General features: G+C 33.2%; 4 protein-coding genes across 5 annotated transcripts; 2 read left to right on the top strand and 2 right to left on the bottom strand.

Moving 5' to 3' along the window:
* The first annotated feature begins 1951 nt into the window (after positions 1-1951).
* Spel1 (DNA mismatch repair protein spel1) lies at positions 1952-17440 on the top strand. 2 transcript variants are annotated; one of them, XM_083050746.1, is made up of 16 exons: positions 1952-2133; positions 2234-2283; positions 11059-11182; positions 11438-11694; positions 12098-12265; positions 12413-12601; positions 12951-13345; positions 13788-14002; positions 14285-14602; positions 14877-15098; positions 15401-15633; positions 15714-15805; positions 15999-16221; positions 16309-16401; positions 16577-16684; positions 17255-17440. In XM_083050746.1, exons 1-16 carry the CDS (start codon positions 2100-2102, stop codon positions 17297-17299), a joined length of 2766 nt encoding a protein of 921 aa, XP_082906872.1. In that variant the 5' UTR covers positions 1952-2099; the 3' UTR covers positions 17300-17440. The 2 variants fall into 2 exon arrangements, with proteins under 2 accessions (XP_082906872.1, XP_082906871.1); XM_083050745.1 differs by lacking the exon at positions 17255-17440 and having other exon boundaries at positions 16577-16979.
* LOC145943277 (uncharacterized) lies at positions 2205-8801 on the bottom strand. The gene is made up of 2 exons (XM_083050744.1): positions 8646-8801; positions 2205-7889 (listed from the first exon to the last, which is right to left on the bottom strand). Exon 2 carries the CDS (start codon positions 7880-7882, stop codon positions 3842-3844), a length of 4041 nt encoding a protein of 1346 aa, XP_082906870.1. The 5' UTR covers positions 7883-7889; positions 8646-8801; the 3' UTR covers positions 2205-3841.
* Positions 17441-17469: 29 nt separating the features above from the next.
* On the top strand, positions 17470-21693 carry LOC145943279 (uncharacterized). The gene is made up of 5 exons (XM_083050747.1): positions 17470-17602; positions 17784-18614; positions 18736-19093; positions 19387-19690; positions 20048-21693. Exons 1-5 carry the CDS (start codon positions 17475-17477, stop codon positions 20167-20169), a joined length of 1743 nt encoding a protein of 580 aa, XP_082906873.1. The 5' UTR covers positions 17470-17474; the 3' UTR covers positions 20170-21693.
* An 875-nt stretch (positions 21694-22568) lies between these two features.
* LOC145942680 (ras-related protein Rab-39B-like) lies at positions 22569-26359 on the bottom strand. The gene is made up of 3 exons (XM_083049627.1): positions 25940-26359; positions 25252-25361; positions 22569-25108 (listed from the first exon to the last, which is right to left on the bottom strand). The coding sequence occupies exons 1-3, from the start codon at positions 26213-26215 to the stop codon at positions 24670-24672; spliced, it is 825 nt and encodes a 274-aa protein (XP_082905753.1). The 5' UTR covers positions 26216-26359; the 3' UTR covers positions 22569-24669.
* Between the last annotated feature and the right edge of the window lie 34 nt (positions 26360-26393).

Here is a 26393-nt window from a genome sequence, read left to right as displayed (position 1 = left end):
AAAGAGAATTTGTTGAATCAGCATTTCGTTCAAGAAACACATATGTGTAGATTAAAACCCTCCAATTTAAATCTCTGCGATTTTCCTCGAACTTATATAATCACTTAATTGCGTACAAAAATCTCTATTTCGGAGTAGAATTTGTTGAATCAAGAAAGCTTGCGCTAAAACTCTGATTTGAATTTCCCGTTATTTTTTCAAAGATTATGGCCGGTATTCATAGTCCGATCTTATATTTAAGATCATCTAAAGGCCGATATTACATTTGTCGTACGACAAACTTTTTAAGCGCATTGATTGGCTGCAGTATAGAAAATTTCTCAAGTCTCTATTTTGTAGCCAATCAATGAGCTTAAAAAGTTTGTCGTACGACAAATGTAATATCGGCCTAAAGCCTAGTCTACAATAGAGTCGTAAGGTCGTAAACGTAAGAAATTGACCAATCACAGTTGAATTTGAGGAGAATAATCAACTGTGATTGGTCAATTTCTTACGTTTACGACCTTACGACTCTATTGTAGACTAGGCTTAACGCTGGGTCCACAATAGGTGATTTAAGCCCTAAGCCTTAAGAAATTGACCAATCACAGTCGAGTTTTCTCCTCATACTTGACTGCGATTGATCAATTTCTTAAGGCTTAGGGCTTAAATCACCTATTGTGGACCCAGCGTAAGCAGGCATGTCAAACTCGTTTTGCATTACGAGCCACATGATCTATTTTGTATTAAGCTGAGGGCCGCATATGTTTTCAATGTTCCTAGAATAAATAAAATACGATTTTTTAAATTATTATATTTAGTATATTCAATGTATATTATACATAGTCGCTTTATATTTATATCTTATGTTACTTTTTAAAATAAAAATATTTTACGATTTTTTAAATAAAAAAACAAAAATAGAAACTAATAAAAAATATTTTACTTTTTTTTATAAAAAACAAAAATAGAAACTATAATGAAAAATAAACAAAATCACAATTTAATATTATTTTTTAGAAGATATTTGACATCGTTTTTCACAAAACAATTTTTTTGAAAAGATTTTCAAGAAGTTTCGGCGGGCCGCAGTTTTTTTGTTGGCGGGCCGCGTGTTTGGCATGCCTGATCTTAAAGCCCCTTGCACAATGCTAAGCGATAGCGATAGGAATAGCGATAACGATAGAAAAATATCTATTCTCTGTTCTTATTGGTGGAATAAAAAATATTTACCTATAGGAACAGAGGTTAGATATTATTCTATCGCTATCGCTATTCCTATCGCTATCGCTTAGCATTGTGCAAGGAGCTTAAATCTGGTCAGAGGTTGACTTAAGATCCCATTCAACCAATCAAATGGCTGCGTAGCATCTTTAGCTCGGACTAAAGCCCCTTGCACAATGCTAAGCGATAGCGATAGGAATAGCGATAGCGATAGAATAATATCTAACCTCTGTTCCTATTGGTAAATATTTTTTATTCCACCAATAAGAACAGAGAATAGATATTTTTCTATCGTTATCGCTATTCCTATCGCTATCGCTTAACATTGTGCAAGGGGCTTTAAGACGATCTTAAATATAAGATCGGACTATGGCCGGTATTCATAGTCCGTTCTTATTTCAAGACCGTCTTAAGTAATGTCTTAAGATGCAAATACGGCTCTGTGATTGGTTAATCACATCTTAAGATTGTACTTAAGACAGTCTTAAATATAAGAACCGACTATGAATACCGGCCTATGAATACCGGCCTATAACTTAATTTTTTCTATTTGCTCGACCAATGAAAATGAAAGGAGCGAAGATCTCTTCGTCCCGATTGGTCGACAACTTCTGCTCGACAGACGGATTTTCGAACGCACTCCTGAATGGACCAATCAGATTCGATTGCACGGCTGACTCGCAGCCAATCAGCGTCGAGCTGGACCTTCGAACGCCAGAAGTGAGCAGCTTTGCGAAAATAGCGCGAATCGAAGGAAGCGTCGTGCTTTCGAAGAGAAGGACAGTGTTTTCGATGCAACATTTTTCCCCATTTAATCAATTCTCGACGGTGATCTCCTTCGATTTTCCTCGCATTTCGTTTTACTCTTTCTGTCGCGTCGTATTTTCTTACAAACAATGGCGGTACAACCTAATCAACAGCTTAATATGGGTATGAAGGAATCTCTCTAACCAATATGTATTTTACATTATATCTTCTATTGCATGTTGTGTCTCACATCGTCAGTGTTATTAATTTTATTTAATTTCAGATCCTCCCACGCAACAGAGCTTTGTTAGATTTTTTAAGAATCTTCCAGAGGTAAGCAAACACATTACAATATCAATTTTATAAATAATGTTTGAGTATTTTTAACAGTTTGTCAAGAATGTGGAAAAAGAAATTTTCCATAAGATAAACGTTTAAAAAAATATTGATAACAATAACTAACATTAGATGTGTAGCTAAGTATAAATAATTATAGAAAATACAAGATATAATAAAATATTTTTTTTCCAACGATTCTTTAAGAATGTGTAGCTAAACATATATAATTATAGAAAATAGAAGATATAATAAGATATTTTTTCCAATGCGTGATTCTTTAAGAATTATCTAGAATTAAGCAATTTATATTACAACATAAATTTTGCAATCGTTGAAACGTCTTCTATTTTCTTGTTCTATTGTAGTTAAAATTCTTTTTTACATTATTGATAGATTGTGTGAAAAATACTCAAAGAAGAATAAAGTAAAATAATTCATAAGAATTAATAGAGGAAAAAACCATTTTTACTCTATTATGTTATATAAACGCTACTCTTTTTGAAATTGATTTGAAATATTTTACAATTTACAATGATTTTGAGAAATAAGATAAAACTGTTTAGCTTTAATAAAGGTTTATAACAGAAAAGTAATGTGAAACTTTTAAAAGTAACTTACCGTAAAATGTTAATAGCAAAAAAGATTGCTGGATTTCTATTTGTGTAAAATATTTTTATTCTGTTAATATGTAGGGAACACATATATTTCCATAAGTTTGATCTTTTCTTTCGCTGACATTCGTTTCTTAACATTATTAAAAAGAAAAATGTGATTACAATTGGCTTTACTTTATGTAATCTTTCATCTGTATTTAAATTTTACTTGTATCTATATTTGAATCATTGATGAAATGATATTTTATGAAAAAAATATATAGATGCCATGTGTGACAAATTGTTAAAATAAAGATAGAGAATAAAAATTTGTTTCTGTATACACTAATATATAAAAAACAGGCTTGATATTAATATATTTTTACTTTACAGAAAATGTGAAAAGTATATCTTATAATAATAATTTATTATAAGATATACTTTGATTAAGATATGCTTTTAAAGATATAAAAGATAAAAAAGATTTAAAGATATAAAAGTATATCTTTGATTAAGATATACTTTTTATATAGTTTTATAATACTAATTCAGAGTATATATTAATTAAAGTTGCAAACTTGTGTCATACCACAATTATATATTTCCTGTATGATTTACCTTGATATTATCGATAACTGCAGATATACGTATACGTTACTCACAAATAAATGTAACAATTCAACGTATCGAAAAGGAATACAGAATAGAAAAATGTTGCTAATAAAATTTAGCATAAATAAAAGTAATTTTTAAATAAGTAGAGAACATGAGAGAGAGAGAGAGAGAGAGAGAGAGAGAGAGAGAGAGAGAGAGAGAGAGAGAGAGAGAGAGAGAGAGAGAGAGAGAGAGAGAGAGAGAGAGAGAGAGAGAGAGAGAGAGAGAGAGAGAGAGAGAGAGAGAGAGAGAGAGAGAGAGAGAGAGAGAGAGAGAGAGAGAGAGAGAGAGAGAGAGAGAGATACCTAACCGAAGTACTCTTTAGCTTTTTCCTTAGCTTTATCATACGTTCTGGTTATTTTATGTCCGAGTCTGTTCCAGAAGGATGGCGGTGCTTCCATTGTCGTAGCCTCCATTATCTGCGTAGTAATCTCTGTCTCTTCTGTTGTAGTTGTGGCAGTGTTATCTGGTGTATTTGCTACAGGGAACGAATTCACTACCGTCCACGGTATTATTTCCCTTGGTTTCTCCCTGATGTCCCATGGATCCTCATCACCTGGTATAGGTGGCAAAGTAGCGCTGGGATTTGGCCTGACTCTTCTGTAAATGTCATCGTTACGCGAGGCATCATACGGCCCTCCACCGTAGGCTTCCAAGATTCGCGACTCCATCTTATGTTCCGTCTCTTCCGTAGTTTGCGAATTTGCGGTCTGTTGCAAATTTTGCAGCGGTATCACTCCGAGTGGAGCTTGTTCAGAGTTTTGGTTAAACTGATCGTCAAAGTGGGACGTGTCGGCTTGTTGAAATGACCCTAACTGTTGATCACGCTGGTTGCTTTGAGCTTGGAATTTTCCAGAAACATCTTCAGATGTCTGCTGATCTCCTGTCTCCTGTTGGCTGAAGTCGAACGGGCTCGATTGCTGTTGCTGCTGTGTATCATCTTCCGTTTGCTGCGACATCGAGTTGACATTGTGATGCGGATAGTAGCTGTTGTGCGAGCCTTCAATGTTGGTCAAGTCGCTTGGATGATAAGTGTAGTGCCATTGCAAGCCTACTGTAGCGTCGTTGGATTTGTGTACCCAATGTAAGCGATCCACGTTTTCTTTCTCGTTGTCAAAAACAGTGCTCCTTGGACTTTGCGATGAAACATGTGGAATGTCGGATCTATGACGTTCGGATCTGGGATGTGTTAGACGACCGCTGTATTGGACAGTTGTTCCCTGAAGATTGGATAGATCAGTCTCTGGATTTACTCCGATCGGTTCAAAAATATCGTCGAGATTCGCATCCGTTCGATCTGTATGCGATAAAATGGAGTCGTGTTGCTGATATCGCTGCCTGGGTTTTGGTTTTGGTGCCGGTTTTCTCACCAATTGTTGATCGTCGTCAGTTTGTTGATGAGTAAAATCTTGTTGCGTTTGCTGCGACATGTCCAATTGCCATTCTGACTGTTGTTTATCATTATTGTTGTCGTAGGACGGATATCGACGCGATTGTTGCGAGAGATCATCTGTATTCCAGTCATCCTGTTGGGAATAATGTTTCGGGTGTCGAGTATTCGGCCAGTTAGGTTTCTGCGATTGTTCTCTTGGCCATTCCAAGCGTCCTGATGGAAAATTGCCAAATCCACCAGTCTGTTGAGTTAAGTCTTCGTTCTGAGTAAAATCTTCCGAATGATAATCGACCTTTGGATTACTGGATCTGTGCTGTTCAAATTCTAGCTGTCCTGTTGTCTGTTGCGTAAAATCATCGTGTCTTCCTTGTTGAGGAAACTCTTCGCTGTCAAATTCTTCTAAATGTTGATTTTTTTGATTGCCAGGTTTGTCTACTGATTGCAGTTTACCGATAGTTTGCTGAGTAGAATCTGCCAAGTGTTGATCATCAACAACCTGCTGTCCAAATTCCAATTTATCTACCGTTTGTTGCGTGTAATCGTCAGATCCCGCTGTCTCCAATTGCTCAGTTTGTTGCTTTAGATCCTCCTCGTGTTGATCACCAACGGTTTGATGATCGAATTCAAGTTTACCACTCGTTTGTTGCGTGAGATCTTCATAATCTTGCGGCGTGAAGTGTTCGTTGTCCTGTGTCAGACGGTGATCATTGAAAGTTTGCTGTCCGAACTCAAGTTGACCCTCTGTCTCCTGTTCATTCTGTTGCGTTAAATCCTCCAAGCGCTGATTACCGACAATTTGTTGTCCAAATTCTGTTTGTTGCGTCTGATCGCTAGATTCTTGTTGCATAAATTGTTCGTTGTGTTGTTGATCACTGAAAGTTTGCTGTCCGAATTCAAGTTGACCCTCTGTCTCCTGCGTAAACCGTTCATTTTGTTGCGTTAAATCCTCTAAACGTCCATCACCAACAGTTTGCTGTCCAAGGTTGAGTTTATCACTCGTTTGTTGCCCGAGATGATCAAATTCTTGCGCAAATTGTTCACTTTGCTGCGTGAAATCATGTAGATGCTGATCGTCGACAGTTTGCTGGCCGAACTCGAGTTGACCTTCCGTCTGCTGCGTCAATTCTTCATCGTGTTGCGTAAAGTCCTCCGATTGCTGGTCACTAGCGTGTGTCAGATCCAGTTTTTCCGAGTCTGGCTCGAACTCCTGATCCTGCAGCACGTGTTGATCGTCTCGTTTGTACTTTCTGTGGTAACTGGTCTCATGTTGATACTGTTGATGAGTCTCTTCGGTGCAATCGGCGCCGTGTGCTGTTCGCCCTAGGTCTAACGATGATCCGGCAGCGACAAGCTTCTGTCCAGAGCTGATTCCGGAACTGTAACTGCTTCCGGCATGAGAGTCGTATCCCTGGGCTGTGCTATGGTAACGACCTCGTTGCTCGTTGTACGCGTCGCGATCGTAATGGATTCTACTACCACCAATGCCGTGTAACCCTGTAAGGTCCGTGTTACGTTCAGAAGCTAGATTTTCCCCGTGACTCGAGGAACTTTGCAGGTGCTCTTCTTGGTAGTGTCTGATATCGTCTCGTCTGCCGGGATAAACGCCGGAATAAGTCGGATTCGGGTTGTACACTCGCTCGGTGAAGAGCCGATTCTGGGCCAGGCCGGACTGATGCGCACCCGAGATCTCCGCCCTCTGGGTTTCCTGGTCTACGTGATGTCCGGCCGAGTGCGAGTAACCTTGTGCCGTCTGGTAGTTACCTCCGGTAATCTGTACCGGGTAACCGGGAGACAGATGAGGACTCGATTGAGGAGCAGGATGCGCTCGAGACGCGTAAGTCTCGTGACTTTGATAGGTCCTTTGACTCTCCGTCTGGCCGTAAGTGTTCGGGATGGGATGCAGCGACTGTTGTCTTCCAGTATCAGCGAACGTTTCCATCTGCTGTTGATCGCTATAGTGACGGACAGTTCCGGTGGATGGATAAACGCGGCGGTAACCCGCGGATAATTGTTGGTGTCCATAAGTGTTCCCGCTCTCGGCGGTCTGAAGATCATTGCCGTGGAAGCTATGGACCGCTTCTTGGGTCAGACCAGAGGTGCTGGCGGTTTGATGATGGAAGTCCCGTCTGAACTTGTCAAGTTCCTCTTGTACATTTCTCTGTAGATCGGTGTGTAACTTATCCAGGGTCGCCGAGCCAGCAGCGTCACCTGACGTGCTGTAGCTCGAGGTATAATTCTTATTGTAATAACGAACCTTCTTGGGTCCGGTTACGTATTGGCCTTCCTCCTCGAAGACTTGTCCGCGACCGCCATCGGTCCTGTAAGAGTCCACCCTGTTCCAGCTCTCCGGCGTGGAACTCTCGACCGTCTGAACGTTGACCCCGTGTTGCGAATGTCCGCCGTATTCCCCGAAATCCTCGAGTCTCTCGCTCTTAGCACCGATCCTCGTAGACGAGGATTGTTGGTTGTGAACCCTGCTGTATCCGCTCTCCTTCGTAATCGTCTGTCCCAACTCGTGCGCCCCAACTTGGGACTCTAGGTGTTGATTGCTCGGAATGTGCAACGAATCGTACCTCTGTTGGCCGCCCAAATCCGTCACCCCGTCTACATTACCAGCTCCGTAGGACGACGTGAAGTTCTTCTTGTAGTATCGTACCCTCTTCGGTCCTTCCACATACTGTCCTCGTTCTTCGTGAACTTTTCCTTGCCCGCCATCTGTGTTATACTGATTACGTTCGGTCCAGTTTCCCGGTCTGGCGTAATCGTGCTCGTTCAGATTCGTGCTACCCTGAACTAAAGCCGCGTGATCCTGATAACCGCCCGTGTGACGGTTCTGGTAGGACGTTTGCTGGTAGAAGTTGCAGGATTCTATACAACCGCTTGGTGCGGATAGTGTTTGGGCGAACAAAACGGCGGATAAAACGATTATCTTTCCTATCGCCATAATCCCCATCCGATCTCTGAAATATAATATAAATAAAAAATAAAAATAATTTTTTGTTGCAATAATAATGATGAAATAGGACTAAAGAAAATATCTAAAATTTATAGATAAATAAATTCTTTTGCTTCTATTTCTTTTTATTCATAATTTTTTAAAATAATTTTTTAAAATATTTTTTGCAAAATAATAAATCTGAAAAAATAAATGTGTATTCACAATAATAATAATAATATCTAAATATCTAATATCTAAAATTTTTAGCTAAATATATTTTTTTGCTCCTATTTTATTTCATATTTCTTATTATTATTGCAAATATTAATTTTTTCAGATTTTGCAAAATTTAAAGAAAATTATTTTTAAAAAATGAGCTTGTCAAAAAGTCGACGTAATCGATAAACGAGAAAGAGGAATAATACATAATATGATGATGCACAAATTAAATTTACAATTTATTATGGCATTCATCGATTTTCAATTAGAACTTGTTAATATTGCAAAGAAAGAAAATATAGACACTTTATTTATTTAGAATATATTTAACACAAATATGCAGACAGAAGAAAATATTTTGTTAACTATAAACTATTCTAAACTATATAGGAAAATTTCGGATGATGTAATTGTCTGTAAATTAAATTAAAAAGCGTTCCCTCTTTTATGATGACACAAGGGCAAGAAAAAACGAGAGAAAAAGACAAAGACTACACATTTCGTGGGTTTCCTTCTCAAGATTAATACAATTTCACACCTGTACAAAATATTTTATTACCTTATAATGGAGGAGACACGTTAACAAATTTAGTTGTTAATGCCGAGATGTTCTCACTAACACTGTAGGCTCACGTATAGCTGAAGCAGATTACCGCAAATCCATTTATGTTCTCTCCCCCTTCTTCCCATCGATGATTCCTGAAGCACTTACATACATATATTAGCGATCTTTTATTTTTATCCATCGCCCAGAGTCCGGAGATTCATTCTTATCGTACACAATTCTTGGTAATGTAAGATTGAGAGTTCTATCATGGACGTATATAAGAATATTCCTATTTCATCTCAGTTTTGATACATTTATTATATATATACATATAACTTTATCACACTATATATATCGCCACATATCGTTATCGCACGCATATTGTCGGTTTTCCTCTATAAATTCAAAGTGATATCATATGAATATGAATCGTATCTCTCTTTCGAGCTAAAAAATTCCTTTTACGACGCATAAGAATACCTATTTTCATTAAAAAAAGAAAAAAAACCACGTATAAAAATAAAGGACGCTATAAAACTCTCGTAAACTTCTCTGTAACGTATAATTAACGTGTTAAAATTAATTGCACAGAAAAATCCTTCGTGTTTCATACGGAAGAGGAGATTTTTCTCCTGCGAAGAACAGAGGCTTTAAAGAGAAAAAAGAATGTGCTATTAAAATAGAAAATGACAGAATGTAATTATCGCTTGCTTGTAAATAATTGATCACGTTTAAATGTATCCTGTTGAATTAATTATATCTTTCTTGACAAATAAATGATACATTCTATATCCACATAGATATATATATATATATATATATATATATATATATACAACAATGATTTCCAGGTAGTGGCTACAAGTCGCGGTTTTCCATACCTGATTCGATGAGGTCATCGATTAAGTCATTCTGAATTTGTAACATATCCGATGTCTCAGACTCACTTTCATTCAGGAGCACCAGGAATAATATCAAGGTCGTTGTTACGTAAAGCTCGTAATTTTGTCTAGCAATATTTGTAATATTTGTATTTTTCGTATGATCGCGTTTTATCGAAATCTTGATGACAGAGAAAAGAAGATGACTTTTCCGAAAAAAAGCTAAATTTACTCGGGGAAGACAATGGGAGGAGTAGGTGGCCTACTTATTACAGAAATTACTGACCTTCCTAGAATATGAAGCCGTGACCTTTTATCGTGTAAGGGTGAATAATATTTCCACGATCGTGACCTCAATATATGAGTATCATTGAAGCTGTTGATTCCCCATTAAAAGATTAACGTGTATAAAGATGAAAAGTAGCTCCAATTTGGTACCTTCTCTCTCTCATTTTAAGAGATTTTTATATTAAATGAAAGCTATTTTATTTTTACGAATATTCCTATTATTTAATCAATAAATAATATCTCATTATATTGCTCGCATATCTTTTTTCTCTATATTGCTTGGAGTGATAAATATAGTAAATTATATAGTATTAAGAAATTATATTTAAATATTTATATGTGAATAATATAATAGTTATATACAATTTTTTATAATTATTTATAATTGTGACACAGCGTCAGTATATAAAACGCGTTTCTTCAAATTGTAAACTTCTATAAAATCGCACGCATCAAAACTGCGACGACCTGTGAGCACTCTGACCCCTCGATAGGGATGACCTACAGATACAAGTTACAAGTTGTTTAAAATTTCTCAGAGAAATCTAAAATATATAATATACTTTTCACAAACACAGAGTTTCCAATCCTAAATAATTGTAAAAATATCTGCTTCTAGTACACACTTTTAGTAAACAAAAACATGCATATGACGTGTTAAATTAAAATAAAAACATGAAAGAAAGTCAAATATAAGAATCAAATAATATCAAACAATTATATTAAATAATTATATTTCTTCGCGCGATAGAATATTTTTTTATTATAATTATATTTTGTTTGTTTATATATAAACTTATTTACTATGATATTATCATATGATACATTTTTAAGTCGTATGAAGATATGTTTTTGTATGTGTAAAATTATATGTGAAGAAAAGAGAGTTTTGTGTATGTGTGTGTGTATATATATATATATATATATATATTTTAAAAAATATATAATATTAATAGTTTTGTGAAGATACATTAATTGAGGCATAATCTTAAAAATTATATCCTTATCTCTAGAAGCTTGCAACGTTACGCAAATAGGTCAAGGATAAATTTAAATGACAGCTTATGTGGCGTCAGATTTAACGCAGAATGACGTACTTATGTGCTCTCAATTCGTCATATGAAATATTTCTTGGAATATGGAAAGAATCAAATGAAAAAACGTAGCATTCGTCGCGAAAATTCTCGACTGATACAAATAATCAACGAATCTACATATATATATTAATGTAATAATGATAATTTTGTTTTTTTCAGAAACTCGATACGACGATACGAATCTTCAACAGGTCAGACTATTATACATTGCATGGAAGCGATGCCCTATTTGCTGCACAAGAAGTATTTAAAACAACGTCTGTTTGCAAAATGATCGGAGCTGGTAAACATCATTTAGAAATTGAACAATTTTCTAAACAAAAATTCACGAATTATTCATTACATTTTTTTGGAAAGAATGTATTCTGATTCTAGCAACCCTAGCTACAGAGATACTTCTTGAAACAAAAATCTTTTTGTATTTAAAAAAAAGTTATATTTTTTACATACAAAATTATACAACTAATTATATGATTAATAAATTGTATACAAATTTTATCATTACAATATAATAATAAAATCATAATCTCTTCCGCAGAGCCGCATAAAACCCAAGGAGTCGTTCTCAATAAAGGCCATTTCGAGACATTTGTACGCGATTTGTTGCTAGTTAAACAATACAGGGTTGAGATCTACGTCAATCAAGGCTCGTCGAAAAATCAAAACTGGACCCTGGAATATAAAGGTTCCCCCGGCAATCTAGCTCATTTCGAAGACATCTTGTTCGGTAATAATGACATAGCCGTGGGTGTATCTGTAATAGCTGTGAAACTAGGTACGGAAGGAAAATCCAGAGTAAGTTTATCCAATATATTTCATATTTTTATATATAATATATATCATACGTGTATAGTTTTTTCTAAAAAATACTATATAATATATATTTCATATTTTTTTTCTAAAACATACTATATATAATATAAATTATAATAAATACTATATATTTAATATAAATTATACAAAATTTTATTGATTATAAATTTTTTAAATCTATATTGATATTATATTTCTTCATCAAATCTAATATATTACATTATTATATATATATATATATATATATATATATATATATATACACACACACATATTTACAAAAATACATATTTAAAAGTTATGTATAGACAAATGTCATGAAATTAAAATACGATTTTATATATATAAAAATTCATAATACTATATCTAGATTATTATTTTATAGGTCGTTGGATTAAGCTGTGTGGATGTCGTTTCGACTTCAATTTTAGTCGCAGAGTTTCAAGATAATGAGTCATTTTCGAATTTAGAAGCACTCGTTGTAACTCTCGCTCCAAAAGAGTGCTTATTAATTCAAGGGGAAGGAAGTTATGAATTTCAAACTCTTAAACAAGTATGTAAAAATATCATGTTGTAATGTCAAATATGTAAAAGAGCGTCAGAGGATCAGTTACACATTTTAAAAAATTTAAAATATAACATTGCGCTATGTTATATCTTTTATAATATTTTCATATTATAATTTATATTATTTTTTCAGCTAATAGAAAGAAACAATGCGATGGTCACTTTAAGAAAAAGAAATGAATTTTCCAGTGATTCAATCATAGATGATCTAAATAAGTTAATAAAATTCAAGAAAGTACAGAAACAGAATGCGCAATCGCTGCCTGAAGTTAATTTAAATTTAGCAATGTCTGCTACATCTGCTCTTATCAAATATTTAGATGTAAGTATTATTATTATTTTGTTCAAAAAAGATTTATATATATAATGTTGCATCTTTATTCTCCCAAATTTTGATGATACATTTGTTAATGAATTCAATGATTTTCTTTTTGTAACAAAAACAAGAGTTGATAGAAAACAAATGAGAAAAAGAAAAAAAACAATATATATATTTAAAAAGAATATCCCATTTTTAATTTGATACTGAAGATATAAAAAGAACAAATGACGATTTTGTATTAAATCTAGGGAAAAAATTTAAATCAAAATCACATCAAAATTTGTGATAAAGATGACACCTTTTATGTCTCCTATTACTGTAATATATTATGCAATAATTTTTTTGTTAGTTAACATCGGACGAAGGCCATATGAATCAATTTAGTCTAAAGCAAGTGGAGCAATCGCGATACATAAGACTAGATTCCGCGGCAATAAAGGCTCTTAATATAGAACCGCCGATTGACACAGCTTCTAACTTACACGGAAATCCTACCGCCAGCGTCTTAACATTATTAGACAAGTGCAGAACCGCACAAGGTCATCGATTGATCGCGCAATGGGTTCGACAGCCTCTTAGAGACTTGTCTTTAATAAAGGAACGGCACGACATCGTCGAATTATTAGTACAGAACAACGAATTGAGATCCATTCTTCATGACGATTATTTAAAACGTATACCGGATTTGCAGCAGCTCGCAAAAAAATTGGCCAGAAAAAAGTCGGCATTACAAGATTGTTACAAGTAAGCTATCGTTATTTATATATATATACAAAATTAACGTTTATTATCGTGATTAGAGCAAAATTTTAATGTATACTATACATAAAAGTTATTCTAAAACCACTATTCTTTTAACAATTCTTTGATCAATTTAAAATTTATTTTTCCTTCACGAAAATCTCGAGAGGCATCTCATTTTCTCAACAAATTTTTAATTTTTGCCATTATATATCTTTGCATAACTAAGCGTTAAATTAAAATTCCATTTAATGTCAAAGTTTAATTTGCAAAAGAAAAACCCTTTTTTTCACTTAATTTTATTATATCGGAAATTATTGATGCCTCGACATTTTGCTAAGAAAAAATCGTCTCTAAATTGACCGGAGAATTTAATTAAAATGATTTTGGGATACTCTGTAATAAAAACCAATATCAATGTGCTTATTGCAAATATGTATTTTAGAATTTACTTGTGTGTATCATATTTGCCAAAACTATTGGAACAACTTTTATCAGAAACAAATGTGACAGCATTGGAAACAATGATAATAAATCCATTAAAAGAATTAATAGAAGATATGGATAAATTTCAACAGTTGGTGGAGCAGACAATCGATTTAGACGCTGCTGAAAAGGGAGATTTTATGGTTAATCCGGGATTTGCAGATGATTTAAAAGGTAATCTTGAATTTTGATATTTCTTTAAAGTCACAAATAAAATATTTTTAAATTGAATTATAGATTGAATTATAGATGTGACTTTTAAATCATAAATAAAAGAAAGAATCTATAACTTCATAAAAAATGAAAAAATATAGAAAGAAGAAACGCATTATTCTTGACACACTTTGATATATCACGATTTCTATCTATAAAATTTTTAATGCAAATAATGTAAAATAAATATAATAAATGCAATTATATGATTGTATATATAGAATTTTCTTTAATATTATATAGAATTAAAAGATGCCATGGATGAGACAGAGGAAAGGATACAACGACAACTCGGTAAAGCGGCGGATGATCTTGGCTTGGAAGCAGGAAAAACGATAAAGTTAGAATCTAATCAACAGTTTGGCTATTACTTTCGTATCACGCTAAAGGAAGAGAAAATACTTAGGAATAACAAGCGTTACACAATATTGGATTCTAATAAAACTGGTGTAAGATTCCGAAACAATAAATTGAACGAAATAAACGACGATTATATAGCCGCCAGAAATAAATATCTGGAGAGACAGAAGGATGTTATTACGGAGATTGTGGGAATTGCAGGTTCGTGCCACATTTGGAAAAAGATTACTTGTATATTTACGAACTATAATATTAATATATAATTATATATATATATATATATATATATAATATATAATATTAATATATAATAATATATATAATATTAATATGTATATTAATATATATTATATATAATATATTAATATATAATATAATTATATATATAAATTATATTAATATATGTATAATATTATAATATAATATAATATAATTTAATATATATTAATTACTACTAATTTTTAAACCTGTACAGCTGGTTACAGCGAAACAGTGCGTACTATAGGTGGTGTGCTGGCGTGTCTCGACGTTCTCACAGCGTTTGCTTCCGCAGCAGTGAGCGCTAATAAGGTATACGTGCGTCCTGAGATGGTCCCGAGCGAAGAAGGCGAATTGAATCTCGTTCAAGTGAGACACCCGTGTTTGGAAATGCAACAAGGAGTAGACTATATTGCCAACGATATCAATTTTAAGCGAGGTACGAATTCAATGTGTTCTATAAGAATAATAAGTCCTATAAGAATAATACAACTGGAATTTCATCCATGCATTTTGAATTGTATTTTTATGTATTTTATAGAAAAGAAAATCGCTTCTAAAAATTATATATTTATTTAATATAAGTTTATATGATAAAAATCTTTTGAATTATTATATATTTGCCTTATTTACTATCGTAAATCATGCATAAAATAAAATAATCTCACATGAGTTTTATTCGAATCTAATATATTATACAAAATTAATATATATAATTCTTGTTTGATTCATTCTTTATAGATCAGTACCATTTTTGCATCATTACTGGCCCGAACATGGGAGGTAAAAGTACTTACATCAGATCAGTTGGTGTGACTGCATTAATGGCACATATCGGTAGTTTTGTTCCTTGCGATAAAGCGACTATATCGTTATTGGATTGTATATTGGCTCGAATAGGGGCTGACGATTCCCAATTGAAAGGACTGTCAACTTTCATGATGGAAATGATAGAAACTGCTGCCATTTTGAAAGTAATTTGTGTCATTATAAAAGAAAAATTGTAATAAAAATAATAATTCCTGTTAATGTAAATATTATATTTTACTTACAGACAGCAACATGTAATTCTCTCGTAATTATTGACGAATTGGGTAGAGGGACATCCACTTTTGAGGGTTGCGGTATAGCATGGTCAATAGCAGAGTAAGTGTCGAAACTGTCATTTTGTAAGATTGCTTGTAAAATATAATTACATAAAGACAATTATATATTATATATTAAATATTATATGTATATATTATTAAATATGTTAATAATCTTTTTTCTGCGTAGCCATAATAATGGTTACGCAGAAAATTATTCTTTTTTATTATATGTATTATATATATTTTTTTAGAAACTTGGCGAGAGATATTAGATCATACAGTTTGTTTGCTACGCACTTCCATGAGATCACCAAGTTGGCAGAAGAAATACCTACTATACAGAACCATCATGTCACTGCTCTTGTCGAAGATGACAAATTGACGTTACTTTATAAAGTGAAACCAGGGATCTGTGATCAAAGTTTTGGTCTTCATGTCGCTAAAATGGCCAATTTTCCGCCAGATGTAATAGAGGTATTTCATGAGTATTCATATAACATAATTGAGATATAATTGATGATTTATTATTTATATTTAATGTAATATTTTATTTTTTTTTAGTTTGCCAAAAGAAAGCAAGCGGAACTTGAGGATTATCAAAGCGTAACTTTTGAAGGATCTGATAATCTCCAAAGGAAGCGAAAGATTATTCAGGTTTTTTATTACTAACTAATATTTCTGATAATAAAGTGAAATAATAATAATAAAAATATAACATTATTTACACTAAATATTATATAAAATTTAAGAATTTATTAATTGCATTAATAGGAACAGAATTCATACATTTACGAGATGACAACTTAAAATCTTTCTAATATTGTTACAGGAGGCTGAAACACTCATCTCGCAATTCCTTAAGAAATGTAAAACTTTGGATCTGAAATCTTCATCCGATGCTGATTTAGAAAGTGAGGTATCGTCATTAAAGGAAGAGGTACTCTCTCATAAAAATCCTTACATCAAAGCACTATTAGATGCTTCTTCTTAAAGAAACTTGAAAATTATAGAAATCCCTGTATTGGGGATGTTTAAAAGAGAGTCAGATAACACACAAGCAGTATTATTTTTATAAATATCTTGTTAATTATAATACATTTCCCTCTCCCCGAAATACCCAAGGTAATTTTCATTAAAAAGGAAAATATTTTATATATTTATATAAAAAAAACATGTATATTAATGATATCTCTCTTTATTATTCCTATTTTAAACACAATTATCAGTTATTAAATCTTCAGTTTCTGTGTTGAAGATGTTTAAAAGAGGATGAGAGAGAGAAATAATAAGCAGTATTATTTTTATAAATATTTTCACTTGTTAATTATATAATACATTCCCCTCCCCTCTAAATATCGAAGAAAATTTTCAGTGTTTTATATATATAAAAAAAATAGTATTAAAATTTTGCCTCTTATTTCTGTTTCAAGCATAATTATAGAGTATTAAATTTTCATGTAATTATTACAGTGTAATTTGAAAAATTAACATCTTTTTATTTTTTTAGCATTTTGAGCCGAAATTTATCGGTGGAATTTTCGCAAACAATTAATCGATACCATCTGCGGATAACATATTGATTCACATTTCATCCGCTATTGTAACCTTGAACTTGACTAGCGTATTCGCTGGTCCTGGGGAGTGTCTGAGTCTGAAAGGCCTGTACCAAGTGCTACTGTTGATCGTGCAACACTTTTCTATCGTTTTTATTCATACAACACACAATTATGGATCCCGCGGTCTTCCCGGAAGAGATTTGGATTAAGATTTTATTATACTGCGACGTACCTGACATTATCGCATTCGGTAGCACTTGCAAATATTTGAGGAAAACCTCGGACACGGATTATCTGTGGTGAGTGAAGACGCTGGGGTTAGGTTCACCAATCGTTCACCGTCTCTTTTCCATTTGACATTCGCGATTTTTTCCTCAAACGCACAGATTTAAATCTGTTATCTCATCACTATTTATTATACTTTGGAAGGGAAAAGTAATCTATATATCTCTTTCAAGTTGATTCTCGTTACCGTTTCAGGAAGATGAAGTGGCTGCAGCTGATCTCGAAGGTGCACTTCAGATTCCCGGATATAAAGTGTCTGCAGTTACTCAGCGTCAGCTTCAAGGCCATGTGCTACAGACTGCACATGGTGATAACACTGGGGGAGAACGTACCCTTCCCCAAGTGTTACCACTGCAGCGGATACACCTGTCAGAGGAACTGCGTGGAGGGTTCCAACGCTAAGGTGGTGATCGAGATCGGCAACAAGTACACGTGGGTCATCACGCCGAACTTCGGCCTCAGGAGGCACTTCTCCATGTTCGGCATCCCCAAGTACAACAATAAGGCTCACATGGAGCAGGCGCAGACCCAGGCGCAGACCACCCCCAGTAGCAGTACGCGTTCCAAGTCCGATGCGAAGTCCCTGGCGAAGAGATTGAAGCTGTTGAAGCTGTCGGAGCTGGGCACTGCGAAGATCTCGCGGCCCAGCGGACCGTTCTGCGTCTTCTGCAACACTGTGAAGCTGTACAGGGAGAAGAAGAGATTGATCACGCATCAGAACGATCCCTTGTGTTACACCAGACCGAATCCGATCTATCAGAAGCTCATCAACGGCTACTGCACCGACACGGTCGACGTTTTCGGGATCCCGAACGTGGATGTCGTCAGCCCGGCCGAGGCGTTGCTGTGCGAAGGCACGTTCCCGGTTCTCAAGACCTTCATCGATCACCTGTTTCATCAGATGAGCCTAACCGCGACCCTGAGGAAGCCCAACACCGTGCTCATGTTCTGCGAACCACTGGCCATGCATCCCACGTTGAGGAAACAGCTGTTGCATTATCTGTTCCAGGAAGTTAAAGTAGCGAGGTACGAATGTGAACGTTATTCGAGATCTCTTTCTTTGGATAGAGTATTCTGTTACCTCTGTATATTGAATTACAGTTGCGTTATTGTGATATTTTAATATCTACGGCTGAAATTATTGCAGGGTATGTTTGGTACCGAAACCTCTGGCGGCTTGCGCCATGTTGGATGTGGAGACCTGCGTTGTAATCGACAGCGGTGCTTTGAGTACGACGGTGGCCGTCGTAATCGGAGGACGAGTTATACCGCAACGTTGGAGATTGCTGCCCGTGGGTGGTTGGCACGTCGCTTATCACTTGAAGCAAGCTATGCACTGGCAACCGAAGGAGTATCATCAGATTCCTATATCCTATCTGGATGTTTTGGCTGTTAAAGAAAGATGTAGACTAAGCTATAACATTAAAAACGAGGAGAAACGCTTCGGACAGAAGGCGAGCGAGCAGATTAATCTTCGAGTTGATAGCTACGCAAATAAACCATATGTATGTCACAGTTTTATATATATATATATATATATATATATATATATATACATATATAAAATAAATTATATAATAAAAATATATAATTTATTATATAATAAAATATATATTTATTATATAATATATATTCATTAATATAATAAAATATATATTTATTATATAGTAAAATTATATAATAAATTATATATATGTTTTATATATAGCATTATTATAGCTGCAAAGAAATTTAATTCAGCTCTCGCGCACTTGCGATAAATAATGTGTATTAAGCAAACATTCTGTTATATTTTTAGAAAGTCTCTCTAGGACCCGAGTTGTATATAGCCCCCGAAATGATGTACATCAGCCTCCGTTTGCCCGAAGTCATAAAGGATGTGACGTCAGGATTACCGGAGGATATAATGCACGATTGCCTTTCGCATATTCTACTTACTGGCGGAAATACGGATCTTTCGGGTTTCGAATTAAGACTTACCAAGGATCTACGTGAACTGTTGCCAGAGTATAGCAAGATTTTAGAAGTGAAAAGCTGTCCCGGTACGCATAGTTGGAACGTCGCAATGGGATCTACATATGTGCCTTTAGCTGTGCATCCTGGTAAGTATTCTATATACGTAATAATAAATAATTAAATATAAAACTATATGTAAAAATACAGGTAGAAATAAAAACCTAGAGTAGAAAAAATAGAAGCAACAAAATTATCTAAAAATCTTTTTTAATAATTTTGTTTCAAGATTATTAAAGATCACTTTCTACATTTTTTTATGTTACGTATTTGTATGTTTCTATAATCGAGCCTTTCCATTTCTCAATAAAATGAAAATTAGAAACATGTTTAAAGTGTATTAAAAAATAAGATAAATATACAGTAAGATAGAGAAATATTAAAAAATAAAAATATAAATAATATAGTATTATAAGTAATTTTTTTCAAAATTATTTGTATTTTAGATAAAACTCCGCCGGAATATATTGAAGGTAATCCATTTTGGTTGTCGCGAGAAGAATACGTGTTATTTGGATGTGAATCTCTGGAACACAGTAATGAAGGTATAATAAGCGATACCTTATAATGTGAATGCCTCACTTATTATATAACTAAGAAGCGCGTGCGCATCTTATATTTATATGAAAAAAAATTAATATATAATGACGGGAAAGTAAGTGTTATAAACCATCATCAAGTATATTTTCTCTTATATTGTCTATAAATTGCAAGAGTAATTTTAGGTAGAGCTGAAAAGGGGCCTGAAACATTCCAAAAAATATAATCTATCATGTTCGTTATCTAAAGGCACCTGAATGTGTTTCTCTTTCTCAAATTTTGCTATTTAAAATTTATTTATTAGTACATAGTATGTGTAAAAGGTATATAGCAAATGTTCCATTGTGATCTACACAGAGAAATCTGTAACATCAAACCAAACGGGGCACATGGAAGTTTATATTCTATGCTATTGAGTTTTGCGTTGAATAATATTGCCCTTTTCTAGATGTGCATTAGTGGACGCAAAGTGGATGCTTTAAATTCACTTTGACTTTGAAAGAAAAGTATATTTTAATAGTATATAATGAGAAATGAATTTGAGTGATTGTTGTGCTTATGTTTTATACGAGAAATGTTTTATTGTGTAGATTGTAAGGAACATCTTGTATATATGCTCTAAAACTGCCCCCCTTCTGTATTAACTTCGAAACTTACGGCATTTAAATAATTACGAGGCATCCACTAAACAAAAAAAAGTTCATTATCTGTTCATAGTATTTTAGAATATCATGAAGCTCTTCATATAAATCTAGTTGATATACCAGTTGCAATAGTTTCATATATTCGTTATTAATTCTATCAGAACCGTAATTCTGATACTATTTGGTGCAATGTTACATGTTGATGGCGTAAATGTTTTAAAGCTGTAGTAATAATAAGAAATTTGATGCCATCTGAGCAATTTTAAATTATAAAGCTATTGTTTGTTTATGTGTATATAGCACATAATGCAATGAATTGTTTTGTAAATATAATAATGGGATAATATATAACTGAGCTGCTTAAATTAAAAAATTGTACAAATCAATATAATATAATATGTAAACGTCAAACACGAGTATTATATGCAGCTAGATATAGAATATTTCCAGAAATTGTTCACTATTTCGTACGTTTATATCACAGAAATCTTGCCAAAAGAAGTATGTGTATGTTAACAAGAGGAAATATATAGAAACATTTCTAGTCACTTTAGATATATAGATATAGATTTAAATATATATTCAATAAAAAAGAGAAAAACAAAAAAAATAAACCGAGAGATTTCTCTTCCAAGATGAGATAAATGATCACACTAGTGACTTGTAAGAAATAAAACAAGGAACAATGAAAATCTTTAGATTAAATGATAATTCATTAATATATATAAAGATATTGTTACTCTATATATAAATATATTTTTTTTTGTTAATCATACTTTTTTGAATAAGTTAAATAAGATATAATTACTGGTATAATTGTACTCATGTGTACAGAGATATTTGATTAAGAGACTGTAATGAATTTTATAGTTGTAATTAGAGCATATATATATATATATATATATATATATATTTAGAGAATATATATATATATATATATATATATATATATATATATATATATATATATAGTTAAAAAGGATAGTATTGTAAAAGCTATGTTATATAACTGACGTTTGTATTAAAAAAAATATCTATCTAAATTATTATTGTAGCTATATTAAAACTTTATCAGAAAAGACTTACTTAGGTGTTTATACAAATCACATGGCTTCAATTCTGTAAAACGCTGAAGTATGTAAGTATAAAAATCTTAAGCAAATGAAGATACGAACAAAGTAGCTTCTAAAACGCATACATACACATATATATCCCGTTTTCACTTTAAACGTAAACAATTTTGCATCTTTAATATATATCGAACTTAATAATAACGCAATACAATCTTGGAGATGAGAAATGAGCGTAAAAAATCTGTGTTTACTTGTAAAACATTTCTTTTTTTTCCCATAATATCTTAACGTTGCACTCTTAAAAACTTTTTATAGTTTTATAAACAATATAAGATTGTTTTAATCTTTAAGTATCGCATACTCATTCAATTATAATATATTGAGTCTACAATATGAAAATATATTGTTATCTCTGCCATGACAATTTATACTTTGGAGCACTCAGCGTTTATCGCATTCGAAAAATGCAGAAACTTTCATTATGTTAAAATATAAAAATTACATATAGATATATACTCATTGTTGCTTGTGGTTCTGTTATTTATAAGGGATGTACAATGTGTAAATAAATCTTTTTCAGATATCCATGCGTTATGTTCAATATATATAATTATATGGTAAATCAAAAGACATGAATATAAAGAGAAAGAACATAGCTTGTTTTTTTTTTTTTTTTTTTTTTTTTAATAAAAACTAAATTTCTATCGGTATAATTCATACAAAATACATTCCATATTAAAGTGTTAGATATTTACAGAATTATTTCTCTCTTTGATTTCCATAAACGAGGGGATACTCATAATTTGATATGGAAAAGAGAAAAAAATTTACTTTCATACGATCGTACCGCTTTATTAACAATATTAGCAAGGTAATATTAGCTTATATATAAAATTATCTACAAATTTTTCTTTTTTTTTTTTTACACAGCTGACGAGTATAAAATGTAGTAAAGAAAGATACTCTCTCAATGTAATTTCATTCATTACTACTTACAGATTGTGAAGATTTACCTAAAAATATTACGCATTGTATTGTATATTTATATTAACATTATAAATCTGAAAGAATATTTCTACGCGAGTATAATTTTGACAGTTTCGAATTAAATATAAATTATACATTGGGTTTTTTTGTATTCATGTTGTGTATTATGAGTTTTAAAAATATTCTATGTTTAAAATTTACAGAAAATCCCAGATAAAATAGGTATATTCAAAATATAGCGCGTACGTTTATATAAAAAATCTCATATTCCAATCTAAAATATATATAATGTATATATATGTATACATATGTATTACTATATATTTTCTATATACTTTGGTGCTATATTTAAATTATTTATGATACATAAAGCAAGCGACTTTACAATACCACACTAACATCAACAATGCATATTCTAATATGTATGTATGTTACAATTCAATATTTTCACAAACTCTGGCATTATTAATAACGACTTATAAGGAATCAAATTGTCAAGAAGTAGCGAGAGAAATATGTTTCTGCTTGTTTTGTACATCTATATAATTTTGTGTTTTATCTAGTAAACAGTTTTAAATTTTGTTTTCTTAGCGCAAGATAATGCGCTGTAATATAAATAACAAATCTCGTATACTCGTTACGTAGAAATGAACTTTTATTATTTTACAAAAAAAATCAATTCAACAAAACTGCACAGTCTTTTATTGAACAACATTATTGATCCATGATGGACAAAATACATCAAATAGTCCAATGTTGTGAAAATGTCTTTATGGTTTCATACATGTGTTGCATGTCTTTGAAACAGTTCAAAAACAATCCTAATTCAATGTTTACATGTTACGATATTATAATATTAACATATCAGATGACCAATAAAGTTCATGTTTACAGAACTGTGCACATTCTGTTAAGAATTCTGTGATTGATTCAATGATCAAGATGTGTTGCGATCAGAGCTAGTCTTGGCAAATTTTTGAAGTTATAATTTTATGATGCATCTCGTATATCGCTAAATAAGCCATTAAAGAATCTAAGTAGCGGACATTAAAATTTATTATATAATTTCAGGCTTGCTATGAAACTCTAACAATTTATGGACGATCTTGATTTTGCTTTCTGATTCTTACGATAACGCATACATAATATTTATTTGAACAAATACTTTCGAATTAAAGAGAAGAAAAGCTACTTCAAGTTGCTATTATTTTCACATGATTAACTTTATATAATACAAACTTGGCACAGTAACTTGAAATAATGGGTAAGATATGCATATCATTCGAAGATATAATGTGTGTATAAATGGCATTTCTCTCATTCAGTCCATAATCCATAAAGAATCATTGCTTATATTTCGAGGAAATAAATCTTCGTTTATTTTCCCTATGAATATTTAATTATTCTAAGAAATTGTACGAATTTTATTAGTCATCTGAAGATTTATGCAAATTTATATATACAAAAATCATATATACGTAATTTTCAATAATTGTTTTTTCCCTAAAAAAAGAATGCAGTAGAAAGTTATTCGTCACAGTGAGTAAAAAGAATTGTGCCTATGTGTGTTGCTACTTAATAAAATATTAAAATAGTATGCAAATATATAGAAGCAATCTGTTGTATATATTAATTAATGCAATAAATAACTTTAGTCTGAGAATTGTATGTAACACATATACATGTAAATAACAACATGCTCGTATATTCATTAAATTACATATTTAATGTATTTTTTTTCCCTGAAATAACTATTCCATCTGCATTCTCTGAAATCTGTTTTTTTTTTTCCTTTTTCATGCCTCGGTAAATCAAAACAGTAACTTAACAACACGAAGTCTTTGCCGGTTCTGCCTCGACTAGGTTAAAATCTAAACCACCAGGCCTGGCAAATCCAGTTTTGATGCCATCCCAACCATCCTCTACTTTATATTCGCCAGTTTGTATCCTATTATAAACTTCCTGCGTGACCGCTCGAAATGCCTCTTCGACATTTATACCAGTCTTCGCGCTGGTCTCAATATGATGAACACCGTGCTCGTCGGCAAACGCTCTGGCTTCCTCCTTCGAGACCTCCCGTCTACCACCATTAGTCACTAGATCCAACTTACAGCCGACCAAAGCAAATACAGGACGATGTGGCTCGATGTGTCTGCGGGCCTCCATCATCCATTGAGGAATATGCTCGAAACTCGCTCTATTACATACGTCATATATAAGGAGAGCTCCCACAGAGTTTCTGTAGTACGATTTTGTAATTGACCTAAAAAAAATAGAAATATACTCGATGTTTATATTTCTTATCAAAGTCGATAGAAGTTAACGAAGCAAGTGTATAAATATCTGTAGTGCCTTTGTTATTTACTACATTTTTCAGTATATATATATACGTAGAGATGTATATACCTAAATCTCTCTTGACCTGCTGTATCCCACAATTGTAATTTTATCCTTGTCCCATCCTTGACTTCTATTAACCGTGCGAAGAAATCTACGCCAACCGTTGGATCTGAAAGCTATTGAAGAAAATATTAAAAAGGAATCTTTTTTGTTTCTCGTTAAGCCATTGTAGCATTTTTTATAAGTTATTCCATTAAATATATGATTTTTTATCTGATTCTTATACTCATGAAGCTAAATTTTATTTTTAATCTCAGGAATTGTTTCAATTAATTAAAAATTATATCATTCTGTATATTAATCTGAAATTTAATCATATTACTGTGCAAACTATGATGATGCAATTTCTCAATGACGAGATGAAGAGTGATACGCAGAAATACAGATGTAATACAAAAATAGAAGGCAAACACAGCTCAGGGTTAAGTAGTACACTTAAACTACGACTATTCCAATAGCTGCGACACACGAGCCGAAGCTCTGGCCTAACCAAATTAAATCGTCCAACATTATCGCAAGCGATTTACAATAGGAACAAATGTAAAACACGACTCGGATTGTAAATATAATGGACTTTCGACGTTAAACCACGAGGACGCAAGAACAAAGGAAGGAAAAAGATAGCGCGCAACGGGAAGGCATTCCTAATGGCAGCCCATGTTGTTCGCGAAACGAGGGCGACGCAAAATCTCACCTCCGCGAATTTGCCATCGGTGAAGTACTTGAGGAGAGAACTCTTTCCAACCGTGCTGTCGCCGATCAGTATCAGCCGAAACTGATAATCGAAGAGAGGCTCCACCATCCTTAATAAAGGGCCAGGCGCCCGCGAGTCACATTCACTCGTTGCCGTTATTAAATATATATATATATCGTTATACGCGCGTCGTTTTAATTGTCCTTCAGCGAAGGACCTCGCGCATCCCTCGCACCGGCGTGACTTGTCAGAGCGGCACAGCTGATCGTGACACATCAATCATCGGAGCCTCGAATCGCGCGCTATAATAATACATATACGCGGGAGAGGATCTCTCCCTTCCTTATCTTCACTCTCGACACACCGTGTATATAATAATAGACGTACCTCGCGCTCCGACCGCGCGTCCACTACTGCGCAGTACTGCGCAGAGTGCGCAGATCCAGGCTGCGAG

This window comes from Prenolepis imparis, unplaced genomic scaffold (genome assembly GCF_030444845.1).
Source record: "Prenolepis imparis isolate NDT839.2.m4 unplaced genomic scaffold, iyPreImpa1.0 SCAF_11, whole genome shotgun sequence".
NCBI lineage: Eukaryota > Metazoa > Arthropoda > Insecta > Hymenoptera > Formicidae > Prenolepis > Prenolepis imparis.
This window is presented reverse-complemented; position numbering and strand designations above follow the sequence as displayed.

Excerpts from the sequence above, each read along its gene's own strand:
- LOC145942680 (XM_083049627.1), bottom strand. The coding sequence starts at position 26,215 with ATGTGTCACGATCAGCTGTGCCGCTCTGACAAGTCACGCCGGTGCGAG. Across the intron at positions 25,362-25,939 it reads CCGATGGCAAATTCGCGGAG|CTTTCAGATCCAACGGTTGG; the intron begins GTGAGATTTTGC and ends TTTCTTCAATAG. Across the intron at positions 25,109-25,251 it reads GCAGGTCAAGAGAGATTTAG|GTCAATTACAAAATCGTACT; the intron begins GTATATACATCT and ends TATTTTTTTTAG.
- LOC145943279 (XM_083050747.1), top strand. The coding sequence starts at position 17,475 with ATGGATCCCGCGGTCTTCCCGGAAGAGATTTGGATTAAGATTTTATTA. Across the intron at positions 17,603-17,783 it reads TCGGACACGGATTATCTGTG|GAAGATGAAGTGGCTGCAGC; the intron begins GTGAGTGAAGAC and ends TTACCGTTTCAG. Across the intron at positions 18,615-18,735 it reads CAGGAAGTTAAAGTAGCGAG|GGTATGTTTGGTACCGAAAC; the intron begins GTACGAATGTGA and ends AAATTATTGCAG.
- Spel1 (XM_083050745.1), top strand. The coding sequence starts at position 2,100 with ATGGCGGTACAACCTAATCAACAGCTTAATATGG. Across the intron at positions 15,099-15,400 it reads CGATATCAATTTTAAGCGAG|ATCAGTACCATTTTTGCATC; the intron begins GTACGAATTCAA and ends CATTCTTTATAG. Across the intron at positions 15,806-15,998 it reads ATAGCATGGTCAATAGCAGA|AAACTTGGCGAGAGATATTA; the intron begins GTAAGTGTCGAA and ends ATATTTTTTTAG.
- LOC145943277 (XM_083050744.1), bottom strand. The coding sequence starts at position 7,882 with ATGGGGATTATGGCGATAGGAAAGATAATCGTTTTATCCGCCGTTTTG.